General features: G+C 45.4%; 1 protein-coding gene across 1 annotated transcript in view; it reads right to left on the bottom strand.

The window, feature by feature from the left end:
- Positions 1–4,144: 4,144 nt before the first annotated feature.
- The window catches only part of LOC311523146 (sodium- and chloride-dependent betaine transporter-like), a 71,135-nt gene continuing 58,862 nt past the window's right edge, over positions 4,145–16,417 (bottom strand). Inside the window, exons 14-15 of the mRNA XM_084632878.1 lie at positions 16,058–16,228; positions 4,145–7,459 (exon numbers count right to left, since the gene is read on the bottom strand). Of these exons, the coding sequence (XP_084489004.1) occupies positions 7,298–7,459; positions 16,058–16,228 (333 nt within the window). The 3' untranslated portion in view covers positions 4,145–7,297. The remainder of the gene's footprint in view (positions 7,460–16,057; positions 16,229–16,417) is intronic.

The following is a 16,417-nucleotide window of genomic DNA, read 5'->3' as shown; positions in this document are numbered from 1 at the left end:
GATCTATTATTGGCCTCTCTGGCCTTTTGGTATTCCTGGCAAAGTTCCTTTGTTCTCACGCAGCACTGCTGCTGATCCCTGTAATACCCCTTCATCCCCTGTGCAATCTGCTTGTAGATGTCCATGGTGCTATGGCTGTGCTTGCAAAGCCTCTTCTTCCTACAGGCCCAGGAGATCCACCGTCTCTTGTCTACTCCATGCAGGATTGCGTCTAGTGTGTGGAGCCAGCATGGTTGGTTGTGCCATTGCACACAACCAGGGGGAGCTGCTAGGTGTGTTCACCAAGGTGGGCAAACAGGAAAAGGCATTTCAAAAACACACAGGGAACTTCCAGGTGGGGGGCATTGGAGTTTAAAATTGTGATCAGAATGCTCCCTGTCACAGTGGAGCTTTGTGGGACAGTTGCTGGGGGACTATTAGGGTTGACACAGATCATACAGTTTACACTTGCACTGCATTGACCTAAGCAGGTCAACCATGGCTGCACGCTGTTGGGGGAGGTAATTTTACTGAATCAACCAGAGACAAATTTGAGCATGGACACAAGTATAAAGAGATCAATGCAAGACAACTTACATCAACCTCACTTTGTAATACAGACCAGGCCTGGGACACAGAAAGGAGAGGTAGCCTCAGAAGAGACCAATGAGAGCGTAACTGGCACCTTCAACAAAGCATGGGAGTTCAGATTTTGGACATTTAATTGCTAGAGCTAAAACTTTGTGTCAGCTACTAATAAAGCATGAGCTTGCAAACACGACCAAACTGAATCTACTCAGTAGCTGGCTGACCCATTGCAGCCAGTGGCACTGAGTTTAGTCAGAGCAGTGGTGTGCCATGCTCTCACATACTACAATACATCTTCTCTGTAGCATCTGGTGCTGGTCACTGTCAGAGACTGGCTCATGGACTAGATGGACCACTGTTCCGCTCCAGCCTGGAAATTTCTATGTTCCTAAAAGGTGGTAACCCCGCACATGCACACACTTTCCCCTGCATTGGATGCAACCAAGCCTTATAGTGGAAACTACTGTAGTTCTGAGAGTCTGCAGGAGGGGAAAGTACAGCGACTGCCTTTCATAAGCACGTTCACAGCTTCTACAGAAGTGGTCACCAACCAGTAGATCGCGATCAACTGGTTGATCCTGGAGCCTCTGACAGTCTATCGTGATCTCCAACCACTAAAAGTCCAGCAGTGCAGCGGGGCTAAGGCAGGCTCCCTGCCTGCCCCCAGCCCCACACTGCTCCCAGAACTGGCCAGCACGTCCCTGCAGCCCTTGGTGGGGACAGGGGTCTCCGCGTGCTGCTCCTGCCTGCAAGCACCAGCCCTGCAGCTCTCATTGGCCGGGAAGGGAGAACTGCGGCCAATGGGAGCTGTGGGGGCTGTGCTTGCAGGCAGGAGCAGTGCGCTGAGCCATGTGCCCCCACTCCAGGGGCTGCTGGGACATGCTGGCCACTTCCGGGAGTGACATGGGGCCAGGGCAAGCAGGGAGCCTGCCTTAGCCCCACTGCACCCCCGACCAGGAGCTGCCTGAGGTAAGTGCCTCCAGGCGGGACCCCGCACCTTTCCCAAACCCCAGCCCCTCCAGGACCCAGCACCCCGTACCCCCTCCAGGACCCAGCACCCCGTACCCCCTCCTGTACCCCAAACTCCCTCCTGCACTCCTCCCCCTGCCCCAGCCCTGAGCCCCCTCCCAGACCCAGCATCCCATACCCCCTCCTTCACTCCAACACTCTGCCCCATCCCAGAGCCCCCTCCTGCACCCAACCCCCCTCCCAGAGCTTCCACCTCACCCCCTCCTGCACTCCAACCCCTTGCCCCAGGCTCAGCCCAGAGCCCCCTCCCAAACTCCAAACCCCTTGGCCCCAGCCCAGAGCCTGCACCCCCTCCAAAACCCCAACCCCTTGCCCCAGCCCAGTGAAAGTGAGTGAGGGAGAAGAGCGAGCAATGGAGGGAGGGGGGGATTGAGTGAGTGGGACGGGCCCTCGGGGAAGGGGTGGGGCAGATCCTAGGTTGCACTTAAATTCAAAAAGTGATATTGTGCATAAAAAGGTTGGAGACTAACCTTCTACAGCATGTCACAAGGGAGGGTAACACTGAGCAGCCCATGGCTGACTCTGCATGGGAACTGCATCCATATCTCTGGGGGAATTCCTTTTCTTTCTACATGACTCTCCATGCTGAGGCTTGACAAACCAGAACAGACAGCTCCCAAAATAAATGTCCTCCTTTGCAGAAAAGGCTTGCAGGTAGGGGATACAGAATGGTGCCAGTACTCCAAAGTAATTGAGGGTTTAGGATATATTGGTTTATTTTTTTTAAAAAGTGTTGCAAGAATTGGTCGTGCTGCCCCCTTCTCCCCAGGGTGAATTCTGCTTCCTTGACAACTGGCACTATGGCAAACGAAGCATAAAATGACAGAAAAATTCAGTAGGAAACCAGAAACAGGAATTAGTAAAAGGTCACACCTCCTTCCAGTGCCCAGGACAATGAACTGCAGGTTTCTTCATAGGCTGAGGAGAGAAGTCTCATCTATAGGTTGTCCCCTATGGCCAGTGAAGAGTGGCTAATAAAAACGAACTTAAAACTCAACCAATCAGGCATTTCACCAACTGGAGATTAACCTTAACCCCTCTGATTGTCACTCAGGGGTTGCACCAACTACGGGTATTGAGCCCAGGCCTCCCGGCTAACTCCTGGTACCGGATCAGCTAGGGACTGAACTCAGCTCCCCACCCATCTCCATCAAGTTCTATCAGCAGGGCATCCAGCTGGATTCCCGAGCTCCACTAGCTGGAGATTAAACCCTTCCACTCACCTACCTATTGGCACAGACAAGAACAGGCTGACGAAACACCTTTATTTTTTAAGAGTATTGTTCAGTACAAAGTCTTCCAAAATATACACACATCTATGAGAAACAAGTAAAAATATTGCACATGGGGGCGTATTCTGTGCATACAAGTGCTGTAAACCAACTTTTAAGGAGGGAACTTACTGCTAACAAACACCCCTCCCCCCGAACTCTGAAATTAGGGCACTTTCCCCAACACTTCTGAAGTAACTGGATGGAAAGGAGGAGTAGCCAGCCTCCTGATGGGTGGATCCCTACCAAACAGCCTGCTCTGTCACTGTGTTCCTCTCTCTCCATGGTCCCCTCCGACAGCAGAGCACAGTAATTTGTGCTGATGGACTCGGAACTCCCTACATTCAGCAGAGGATATGTCAAATGTACAGCTGAGTGTCCACCTCTCCCTCTGCTGCCCCTGCCAATGGATCCTTGCCTTCTGCTGCAGAATACCCTGTTAGCTGGGTCCCTAGACTTACAGGATCCATCTTTACAGTAGGAAGAAAGGTGTTAACTCAAGTCAGCTAACAGGTGATAACTAACACATGGTAATAGCCTGGTGAATGCAAGCCAGTTTGCAGTTTTCACACGAGTCAGAAGGTCTAGGTAAAGACTATAGGGGAGGTTAGTTTTTAACTTAACCTGCTAGCTCATGGGAATACCACAGACTTCTTTGTCCACACTAGGATTTTACCTTGAGTTAGTTCACTCGAGTTAAGAACACACCTTTTTCTCATGGTGAAGACAAGACCCCAGATGTAACCTCATAACAGATCTCCCATGAACAGATGAATGTGTGAGGATGCTGGCTGAGGGAAGTTTTTCCAATCCTATAAAAGCCCATCCCCTTTTCTGATTCAGTACCCATCTCTACTAATGCAGGGGAAATGGGGCGTTAACTCCTTCCAGCACTGCCACAAAGTAGATCTGGTCAACAAACAAACAAAACACTTTTGAAAATTTCACTAACATTTTAGTTTAGAAGTTGGGTGTATTGTTTGTGGGGTTGGTTTGGTTTTAGAAGAACTGTTTTTGGTTTTTGGTTTATTTCTTGAAAATGTTGGTGAATTTTTTTAAGCAAAAATTTATGGGGTTTGGCTTTTCAGTTTCTCTTTTAACCCCCGTTTCACCTCCTTTCCTTCCTCTTTTCCATTTTGCCACTGGAATGGGAAAAGGAGGGGGAAAGAGAAATAAAGGATGAAAAAGGAAGGAAAGGGGAAAAGGAAAAACTAAACACTTTTTGGTTTTAATAAAAAAATCAAAATTTTATTTAAACACAAAAGAGATCATTTTCATTTCACCCTCTGACTTCTTAAACCGGAGCTGCCTGAACTTGAAAGTGGAGCACCAAGGTCTGCCTACTGGTGAGCAGAGAAGAACCATTTCCTCACAGGTGATATTTCTGTTAATACAACCCCACACTTATGCCAACAAGACTCAGCTCAGAATCTGACCCTTGGTCTCTGTGCAAAGATGATCATTTATCAAGTGTTTCCACAGCCCCCTCACCATTGGATCTGAGCACCTCACATACATGAATGAATTTATCCTCCCAACACACCAGGGAGATTGTAAGTATTATTATCCCTAGTATTTTACAAAATGAAGCACAGAGACTTTTAAGTGACTTCCCCCCGGACACAGAAGGAGTCTGTGTCACAGCCTGGAAGTGAACTCCAATAGCCTGAGTCTCACCCCAGTGCCTGAGCTACAAAACCAACCTTCTCCTTCTGCCACTTGAATTAGTGGCGAGAGAGTAAAATACACGCTACCCTCTCTAAAACTGTACCACAGTCTTTCAAGCAAGGATGCAAGAAAAACTGCTGAAGCCTAAAACTTGGAATTAAAAAACAAATCTGTCCTAGGGATAATCCTGCGAGCACTTGTGCTCTGCTGGGAGGGGGCGGGAGAGAGGTAGTAGTGGAAATAACAATAGAGCCGTTATAAGCAATTGAAACGTTCACTTCTGAGCATGCTCAGTGGGCATCTGCTCAAATTTTAGCAGTCTGATAAAGCTCTGCTGCCTTTGACATTGCACATTGGCACAGTCTTCCAGGCTGGCCACAGCTGCTGCGCTCAGACTGTTGTTAGGGCAATCTGTATGAGGAACATTTGTCTTATTGAAACTCACACAGCAACCCTGCAAGTAAAAGCCAAATCAGTATAAACACAAGGGAAGGAGAAAATAATGAACACAGGAAACAACTGATCTCATAATTTTCAGGCCATTCCACAACTTTCCTGCCTTCTGCACATTCTAAAGTTTCTTTTTTACAAAAACCTGCTTTCATTGCAAAAAGTACAGCCATCACAATGACCCAGATGCGATGCTGGCCTGCTGTCCACCCGGACTTGCCAAAAATTGTCTCCAACCAAATTTCCACATCTTCCAACCACTCATCTCTATGAAGTGTGAATGTTGACACTTAACTGGGGCCATTTAAATGTTACTTGCACCAGCAATCAATCTTTCTTTCTTTTTTAAAAGAAAGGAAACTAAACACAAAAAACTCTGCTAATTCAGCAATAAGGCTGCACAGTGACATTCACAAGAAAAGCAAAAGCTAAGGCCCCAACGGCAATATAAATGTAACTGCATTGCACACAAGAGGCATGGATTTTCCACTCACATTCATCAGTGTTAGTGTTTTACGCCCACTCAGCACAGGTGTCGATGACTACACAGGTTATGTCTACGTGGTTGCTGGGAGTGAACCTCCCAGACAGACCTCATACTAGAGCATTAAAAATAGCAGTGTGGATGTTACTGCACGGGCAGAGACTCAGGCTAGCCAGCCAAGCTTGGGCAGGAATGAAATAGGATCCAAGGTTGGCTGGCTAGCCTGAGCCTCCGCCAGTACAGCAATGTCCACACTGCTATTTTTAGCGCACTAGCTTCAGCCCCACCAGCATGAGGTCTCTCCCCTTGGGCTGTGAGCCTCGCTCCCAGCTGCAGTGTAGACATATTCACAAAGTGCAGTGCAATGGAGAACCAGTCCCACAGTGTGTAGTATTTGCTCTTCTTTTTCCGGTTAAGTGTGTGCTTCAGTTTAATAGGCTATTATGTCACATGGTCTATATACCAATATTCATGCCATGGAGCTGAAGTAATGTGGCTGATGGGCCCTTAGCTTCAGCTTTTCCTGTGATTTTAGCTGTGCAGCCTTGATATACAACTATGTAGTTTTTGGCATTTCAGTTTATAGCTGTTCCGTTTGAATTCACAGTATCCATAGGAGACGGTCATGTGAAACTGTATCAAATGCCTTATTCAAGTTGAAATACCTCCAGTCCCCTGCATTCCCTTCGGGCATTATCTTGTCAAAGAAAGAGATTAAGATACTTTGGTATTACTTTTTTCTGATTAATTCATCTTGGCTATTTGTCACCTTACTATTTATCATGTATTTGCCTGGAGGCGCTCAGGTTTTGAGCCTGATCGTACTTTGTGCAGTCATTTACACCAGGGCAAAGTGGTGTAAAAGGCTGTCGTTCTGATGTGGTATCACTTGCCCTGGTGTAAATGATGCCACAAAGTGCAGTATAGCAGGGAATCAGGCTTCTATTCATTCTTCTAGCCAGCTGCAGGTAATGCAGTTTAAACCTTCTCGTGTGTAATTCCTGGAGCCCCTTTTGGCCCCTATGTGCTATGTTTACTCTCGACCAGTATTGTGGGACCTCCCCTGCACTCCAGGCTCTCCCCAAAAGAATTGTCAGCTCTCTGCTAGCCTCACACTCTTTAGTATGAATTTCACCAGCCCATTTCAATTTGAATTAGCACGAGTTACCCAGATATCCTTCAGCCTGTTCCATCCTGAGTCTGCCTTGTGGTCTCTCCCTTTCCTCATTAACTATGATTATGTTAAGTATCCTGTCACTCACCCTTTGAGTGACAGCTGAAGCCAAATACCTACTCAGCACTGCAGCCTCTTTAGTATGTGATTGGCTCTCTCTCCCTGGTATGTAGGTGACTTACCGGTGCACTTTCCTATGTCAGCCTCCTGCTTTTCATGTACTTATAAACCATTTTACTTGTTCCTTTTGCTCACACGCCCTCATTTTGGGCCTTTGCCTTCCTGACTTTACTTCTGAACCTCTCTACTGCTTGCAATTTCTTTTCCCCATTATTTTATATCTACTGTTCCTTTTTTTAGTGTCAGGGCTCTAAAGCGCCTCTGGTGAAGCCACATTGCTCTTTCCCAGGTGCAAAAGGAGAGAGCTGTCCTAGGGGTGTCAAAAGAACTGCCATCCCAAGTCTGTGTAGTTAACTACCTGATAAACTTGGGGAGGGTGAAGGATGTCCCAGAATCACTGACTAGGATGGCTCGGTCTCAGGTGTGCAGGGGAGAAATGAAGAGTACATTGTCCCAGGTGTGAAGAGAAGCCATCTCAGGAATGAGAGGGGGAATCACTCCAGAATGCAAAGGCAAAATCCTTTCCCATATTCTTTACAAGTGGGCTTCCTTCTCTGTGGTTATGAGCACCTCCTTGGCTGACGGGGATGAGATCCTGTATTCTGCTTTGGGGCTCTCCCATGGTTCAGACACACTAGCCCGGTGCTTCTTTGGCTGAGGCAAGTCCTCCGCTGGGGAAGTGAGTTGCTTTAGCCTCTGCAGAGAGACAGGCAGACAGAGGGAATCTCTGTTAATTAAACTGGTAAACAAACTGACACCCAATAGGAATCCACAGTAATTGCTGTGGGCAAAGGCATTTTAGAGAGCTAATCCTCTCCACTTTCCATTCGTCTCCTCCATCTTCTCTCTCTCTCTCTCACAAACACACACAACTTTTCTGATCTTTAGCCATTTCTCATCTATGATTATTCAACCTCCAGGCTTACAATGTTGCTCTTTGTTTACATTTTGGGACACGTATCACAAGATGCACTAGAGGTATATTTATGGGAGGAGGGACGGTCTTCTGTTTAAGGCACAGGAATGGGAATCAGTACACAAGGGTTCTATTCCTGGTTCTGTCTCACATCTTCAGTGGCCTCAGACAAGCCCCTTATGACTTAATTTTTCTGTGGTGCTGAGTAGTCACACCTTACGCTGACTGCAGTGGGAGTTGTGGCTCCTCTGAACTCATCCAATTCTGAGGGCTGATAATAAAGAAGTGCTGCTCAGTCAAAGATCCAGTTCAAATCAATAGAAAATCAATATCTTCCACTCTTTGTAACCATGTCATCAACTGTAAAACAGGGTTACTAATACTACCCTCCTTTCAGGGGTCCTGGGAGGCTTTCATTAGAGGCTGTGCCATGCTTTGCGATAATTGGACAGAAGACACTAGGTAATATCATCCCACTGCACATACCTACCCACAGAGCAGTTCCATAAAGGTTATGCTTTTAGTTATTGCTCTCCCCCAGTCCATGTTTCTAGCATTCGTCTCACACCCTATACCCTCCTGAGACCCTGAACTCCCTGGGACTACCACAAAGAAGTGTTTCTCAGTGGTTTCCACAGACTCATTGAGCATCAAAACATTTCTCTAACAGATACTGATATTCATAGCTACATGTATCTTTCTACTCAGACTGACTGGCTCAGCACACACCACTCATCTGATCATATACTTACAGACCATACCACAAACAGGGCTGAGCAATTAACTCATTTATGTAACTAATTTTGATGCTCTCTCTGTTTGTGAATTGCCTGCCAACAGATTGTTATTTTCTCTAATTTATTCAAAAATATTCATCCAGTAATTTCTGGCATAGTTCTTGGCCTGTAGTTTGTTTGTGATTCCATGTTTTGAGCTGTTTTTAACTGGACACATAATGTAACAATGTGTTCCCTGATTGGCCCAGTGGAACTCTGGGGGTCAGCTTGGTGGTGTGAATAGTCACAATTACCAATTAGAAATTTGCTTTCCATGAATATACTGCAATATTCACTTTAAATAGAGTATGCTGTTCCTTGGAGCTCTGCTGCCAGTACATTCATTTCTTAAAATATTCATAGGCAGTGAATTAAAGAGGGGGCACAAACACAGTCAGGTAGACTCTGTTTCAAAATTGGAACAAATATTCATAGAGGATTTTTCTTTCTCTCTTTTATTGGGAGGTGTGGGAAAGGAGGTTGACAGAATATGCTCAGTTTTAATCACAGACCCCTTCCTGCATTTCCAAACCATGTCCTTGGAAGCTTCTTTATAAAGATGCAGTTAAAAAGTCCATGGAAGTTATATCTGACATTATATAAAGTGAGAGGTAAACAAAAAATCCCTCATCTGTACTTGACTAAATCAATCATTAATTAGCACTAATGCATCATAATAAAATACTTGGCACCTACAGGAACTTTTTGGCTGTAGATCTCAAAATGCTTACTAAAGGGGGGTAAGTATCATTCCCATTTTACATCTGGGGAAGTTAAGGCACAAAGGCCCCATCTACCTTTAATATCAGACAGTTTAACATCTTTCATGTGTAAGCTGGTTGTGTTGTAGACTAGGTAGCTGAAGTCTTGTCTATACACAAGTTTTACCACTTTAATTATATTGGTCTCATTAATGCAATAACCACCCCTCAAGTGTGAGGACAGCTAATATATATATATAGTTTCCACAGGGATTGCACCTTGATGTGGTGCATATGTTTGTGTGCTCCAGGTACCCTGAGAGCTATGCTGGCAGGTGCAGAACTCCTGGTAGGGTCATCCAAGATAGAAAGGTGAAAGGGTATGAGCCAAACTAAAATCAATCCACTGGTCCTCACCAAAAATGCTCTCTGTTACAGAAACAGCCTGAAGACAAGATGAATCTGTCACAGATTTGCAAATACACATATCAACTGTGGAGAACCATGATGTGCTGGATGTAAGACAAAATAGTACTGATCAACCAGCAAATCCGGCTGACATTCTGATGCTGGAGAATCAAATCTGCAAGGGAGTTTTTAATCTGAAATGGGGTATCTTCACAGCTAAAACTAAGTCAAGAATTGGGAGCTGGAATGTTAGATCACTTCGGAGCACAGGTAGACTGACACAAGTTATCAGGGAAATGAAAATCTTTGGCCTAAGTATACCTGGACTAACTGAGATGAGGTGGACTGGACCTATCTAATTATCATTGGAAAGCATGATTGAAGAGATGATAAACATTGGGAAGGTTAAGTTTAGCAAGGAAGCTTCTACAGCACGGAAGGAATGGGTACCTGCATATTCAAGAATACTGGCCGCTCGCTTTATGACAAACCAAGCAAAAGTCACACTTGTTCAGTGTTATGCACCTAACAAATGATTGCGATGAACAAAGCAAAGATTGTTTCTGTGAAAGGTTGCAGAGCATCCTTGGCAAGATCAATAAATACGATATTGTTATCTCTATGGAAGATCTAAATACACAGGTTGGTGATGATAATACTGGATCTGAGCATGTTATGGGCAGACATGGCATATTAGAACAGGACTGATAATGGAAATTTTTTTTTAATTCTGTGGATTCAATCTATGCATTTTCACACAAGGAAAGAAAAACTGATGTGGAGATGAAATGATGGCTTCACCCAGAAACAGCTTGATCATGGTTCCTTTAGTAGGTGCTAGAGATCATAGTTGGACACCAGGCTGTATATGAGTGCTAGTATCAGAAGTGACCACCATCTTGTTATTGGGACAATCAAAATGAAACCAAAGAAAGTAGCACCACTCAAGGCAGAAGGTATGTATGATACTAGAAAGTTAGTATATCCAACAGTGAAGGCACATTTCAAGATGCAATTTAGCAATAGATTTGAAGAGTTAAAGACACAGATGGATGACACAGAAAAACAATGGCAGTTTTTCGAAGAAGCAAGTGAGGATGCATCCAGGACTACCATGCGGGATGAGACTATCTAAGAAAGAAGAATGGCTCCAACTAAACACATGGAAGCTAGTTGAACAGAGGAAAGAATTAAAGAAGAGAAATTAACAATGAGACAGCAGTAAAAGAACTATTCTACAACAAGAATATGCGGACAAGAGACAAGGAAGATTAGCCAGAAGAGATCATAGAGAATGGATGGAAAATAATGCAAGAGACACTGAGGAGGCACATAGGAGAGAAAAAATAATGAGGAGTCCTTGTGGCACCTTAGAGACTAACAAATTTATTTGGGCATAAGCTTTCGTGGGTTAGAACCCACTTCATCAGATGCAGAATGGTCTGGAGAAAGGACACCCGTCCAAAAATTGGAGAAGAGGTGTTATCTGCAAAATCCCTGAAAAGGTAGAACAGCTTATTTGTGATAAGTAGAGAAGGGTGACACTCCTAGCTGTACCTGGGAAAAGTGTTTTGTATTATCATTTTGAATAAGATGAAAACTGCTATTGATAAAGTACTCAGGGAAGAACAGGTTGGATTTCAATCTGGTAGGTCATGTTTGGAACAGATTTTCACCTTAAGAAGACTCATTGCGAAAGGCTTAGAATACCAGAAGATGATACTTTTTAACATCCTTGATTTTATGAAAGTATTTGATAGCATGCACAGGGAAGCCCTCTGGAAGATCTTGAGACACTATGAAATTCCAGCAAAGACTGTTAATTTGATAAAAGCTTTGTATGACGAGGCTGCATCAGGACTGAAAGTAGAGAGACAGAATGGTTTAAGAGTGTTACTGACAGGTTGCATATTAATACTGCATATTAAGGCCAGGTTGCATATTTTCCCCAATTGTCTTCTGTATTGTCATAGACTTTGTGATGATAAGACTAACAGCTACTGAAGAGAACACTGGTATTGTTTAGGCAAGAAATAGGCTGCAAGACTTAGATTTTGCAGACAATATAGTCATGCTGGATACCAACTGGGATAGAATGAAAAGACTCTTTATGAACCTAAAAGCAGAAGCAGCCAAAGTGGGACTTCATATCTGTATGCAGAAGACCAAAATCATGGAGATAGGCGAGAATGCTACCAACACAGGCAGATGTCAGAGTAGCAGCCATGTTAGTCTGTATTCGCAAAAAGAAAAGGAGTACTTGTGGCACCTTACAGACTAACCAATTTCTTTGAGCATAAGCTTTCGTGAGCTACAGCTCACTTCATCAGCTGCATGAAGATGCAGGCAGATGTGTGATTGATGGAGAAGAAGAGTTAATGACTTAATCTATTTTGGAAGTACAATATCTGCTAATGGCCATCTCACTACAGATGTGAAGGCAACAATCTGCAAAGCCAGTGGATCATTTTCCCATGTGTCCAACATCTGGAAGAGTAAGACACATCTACACACAAAAATGAGATTGTACAATTCTATTGTGCACCCAGAAACATGGCAGATTGCAGAAGTACACAAGAGGATGCTGAAAGCACTCCACAAACATTGCTTAAAAAGAATCTAAGGAACTCACTAGAAAGATCATGTAACCAATGTGGAAGTATTGCATCGCATGGGTCAGCAGACTGAGGACTCAGTGATTCATGGATGCTAAGGCCAGAAGGGACCATTATGACCATCTAGTCTGACCTCCTGTATAACACAGGCCATAGAACTTCCTAGAATTTATATTTTAGAAAAACATTCAATCTTGAATTAAAAATTATCAGTGATGGAGAATCCACCAGGACCTTTGTGATCAGACAGAGACCGCTGTGGTGGTTTGGCCATACCATCAAGCTACCCCATGGCAGAAGCACAAGGTATGTCTTAAATTGGATTCTTTCTTGGGGGGGAAAGAAGGCATGTAGGACAATGAATGACTTATTGCAGGATGACTGAAAATGATGTTGCCATCATGGAGACTACACATGATTGAGTCAAATATCTTGCTCTGGACAGAAGGCAGTGGGGAAAATGGCTTGCCTCCTGTGCCACTTGGCTCAGGTGTTAAAGCTAAAAGCCAAGAATAGTTACACGAGTATAAAAGTGCTTATACAGTCTAGCTTATTTCCGTGTGGTAAGGGGATCAAGGTATACCCACAAAAGGCACCTTTATACCAATATAACTGCATTCACATTAAGGGTTGTACCAGTATAACAACCCTAACCGAAATAGCTATACTGCTATAAAATCAGCGTAGACTAGGCCCAGGCGTTAAGGGCCTTTCCAACTGCATAAAGCTGGTTCAGCAGATACTGTGCAGAGAGGGCCAGTAAAGCCAAGGCACTTGCCTAAGAACACAGATGTAGTCAATACTGGAAGGCAGGTCTCCTGACTCCCAGTGCTGTTTCCAATCCAGGAGGCTGCATTCCTTGACTGTCTTCTCTGCCTTCCTCCCTTCCCCATTTGCTCAAGGCTTTTCCCCCCTTCTCCTCTGAACAGGGCTTTGCCTTGTAACTCATTAGGCACTTGAGGGGGGCACTAATCAGCACTGCCACACAGCCTGTCACTTCTAATTAAGTTACAGTTCCTAGCCAGTAAATAAGAGCCTCATGGGCACAGATTCACCTTCCCTGAGGTGACAGAGCTGGAAAGGACATTGTGAGCCCAGTTTTTTCCCTGATGCAATAGTACTGCAGGGTTCTCCTCTCCACTCATCTCATGTAGCGAGATTTGAATAACTCCCCCCAGCTCCCTGGAGTTACATTCCATCCTCCCCAATTCATTTACGTTTCCATCAGCCTGAGCTGTCATTCAAACTGGGACAAACAGGGGGAGAGATTGTGGTTCCCCTGGTCTACACAAGGAAGTAACCCAGTGTGTATGGACCTTGGAATAGGGGGTGGCCGTCTCCATGGCCCCATTCCCCTAACACATGCACATCTTAGAACCTTGCATAAGGCTCTCCACAGGCTCAGGATCCCTGTGATGGAAGAAGAGGGGATTGGGCAGGGAAAAGGCAGCTTTGTATAGACTGGGAACAAGTCATATATCCTGCCCATACTGACCCTGGAGAGACTGCAAGCTAGGGCAGGGTTAGGTAATATACCTTGTGAAGAATTATCTGGGGCAGCCTTGGCCAAGGGAGACACTGGTAAGGAGTAAGGGGGAGATCAGAGGTAAAGAGCCAGAGTCTGGTCCAGGACTTGCACTTGGCACAGCTCAGGAGCGTGCTCTATACCACCTTCACTCCCCCTGATCCTGGGGCCAGCTGATCTCCAGTGGAAATTAAGCCCAGAAGCCTGTGTCCTCAGGGGGCCTTTCTGGGAGCCAGGGATTGACGGATTATAGAGTTGCCTCAGTCAAACTCCCTTTTCCATCGACATTCTCTGCACCAGGGAATGGGAGGGGTAGAGATAGATGCTACTATGACAGCTCTGTGCCACACTGGGGGAATCCTCCATGAGCCGGTTAAGTCAGCATTATGGTTGCCTTGCACCACCATAGTCATGCATATCAGTTGCACATAGAACTGTGGATCTGGCCCCCTCCAGGAAGGCCAGAGTGCTTGTTGGTCCCCTGGGAGCTGAGCAAATTCATGAGAACCTTCCCAGTGTAGAGACAGCCGCTGCAGGCCATTCTGTAGTAGGCAAACGCCAGGCCACCCAGACTGAATGATCAGAGGAGGACTTAGCCAAGGAGGTCCTCACTGAGATGTCCTCTGAGCCCCACCTTGTGAGTTTTACCATAGGAGGTGGGAGGCGATCCTGACCATTGTTTTGTGTATCGCCCATTGATCATGGACCCATAACTCGTTATACAGGCAAATCTTCCAATGAAGTCACCGTGAGTAAGGGCTTCAAGATTTGGACTCCTATAAACTGGCAGCTACCAAACAGTACCGGGTTTTCAATGGTGCCATGCCGCCAGGCCCAGGCTCCAAAGGGGCCACGGCCTGGCCCACTCTGCTTGAGCTGCAGTCCAAGGCCCCGCCAGCTCTTCTCCGCCCCCCCGCCTCTGTCCCGCACCCACCAGCAGCCAAGCTCCCTCCTCCCCCACCTCTTCTCCACCTCCTCCCTCAGCGTGCCATGTTCCTTCTCCTCCGTACCAAATTAAAGTACCTATGTCCCATGGAGCCTGACCACATCACCTTCAGCCTCAACGTCAAATGACCCTGCTGCTTCCCCACTTTCTCCAGCATCCGGTCCAAAATGTTCCTCTTTCTTTTTAAAACTCCCTATGGACTTTTTCCAGCCAAATGCACAATTCTGGTTTCTCTCTGAACCCCTTCCCAATCCCTCCATTCATCTACACTGGCCTCTTCCCTGTCCTTTCATGGTCTCAAATGATATTGGCAAGAGAGCCTTCTCTTACACAGCTCCTTTCATTCTCATCACATTACAACACTCAGCTAGAGAACCAAAGAGCTGACAGGAAAAGGGATGCATTGGAAAGAACTGACAGATATGGTCACATGCCTAGAGAGGAGATGTAGCTGTTAGGAGACATTTCAACTTGGTCACCCCATTGATTCACTATATTCTTTTTGAAGCACTTCCAAACACTTCGGGCCAGATTCTCCTTTTCCCCACATCTCGTGTCATCATTTTACACTAGTGCAAATTGCTCCCATTCTGACTTATGCCCACTTTACACAGATGTAACCAGTGAATACAGTGCAAGGCCTCAGTGAACCAGACCCTCCTCTATGTCTATCCCTTTAAAGAAATGTTATGCACTGAATTGTTTGAATGACATTCACCATCATGAAAACTGTGGTACTGACAGCGCCACAGTTTAAGGACAGGCAGCAGAAGGGCTAACTTCATCCCCGCTGTCCCACTCATGTGTCTCAAATGTGATCCACAGTGACCACCTCTGGGAGCAGGAGGGTACTTTACTCCCCACACCTCTATTCATCCATGGCCTCTCTTCTAAGCCTGTCAACAAGAGGTTCAATTAGGGCCAGTTGACAAGATGGTTTCGTACTAGTACAGTAGAACCTCAGAATTACAAACATCAGAGTTATGAACTGACCCATCAGCCACACACCTCATTTGGAACTGGAAGTACACAACCAGGCAGCAGCAGAGACAAAAAAACCCAAAACCCAAATACAGTACAGTTCTGTGTTAAACGTAAACTACTAAAAAAATAAAGGGAAAGCAGCATTCTTCTTCTGCATAGTAAACTTTCAAAGTTGTATTAAGTCAATGCTCAGTTGTAATCTTTTGAAAAAACCACCACAATGTTTTGTTTAGAGTTACGAACATTTCAGAATTATGAACAACCTCCATTCCTAAGGGTTCATAACTCTGAGGTTTTATTGTACTGGATGGAGACCATCTATTCATTTCACACAAGCCAATGGGAAGTACTCACAGTCTTTATTCACTGCTGACCTGGGCTGGATTTGAATCTGGGACCTAGAAGTTCTAGACCTTCTTTTACCTTCTTTAGTGATCCTCTGGTCTTCAGCAGGATGAAAATGACGAAGAGTGGAATGCAGATCATGGAAGAGAGAGCCATCAACCAGCCCAGAGCATAGCCCCAGGGAGGGTACATGTAGGAGTTGTTGTATTTGAGGGGAGTGTACTTGATCAGTGAAAATAGGAAGGTCACCTGAGGAATGAAGAACATAGAAGTCAGAACAGCAGGTGGGTACATGGTGAGTCAGAAACAGGTGGTGAGAGATTGTTCCTGACAAGGGATATATAAGCAGTAGAAGATTTGTGACCTCCTTACCTAGTTATATCCTTGTTCCTAAGTGTTTGGGAGTTGGAAGTATTGTGATGGGTATGTACACTGCTG

This window comes from Lepidochelys olivacea (assembly GCF_965140295.1).
Source record: "Lepidochelys olivacea isolate rLepOli2 genome assembly, chromosome: 1".
In the NCBI taxonomy this organism is placed as follows: domain Eukaryota; kingdom Metazoa; phylum Chordata; order Testudines; family Cheloniidae; genus Lepidochelys; species Lepidochelys olivacea.
This window is presented reverse-complemented; position numbering and strand designations above follow the sequence as displayed.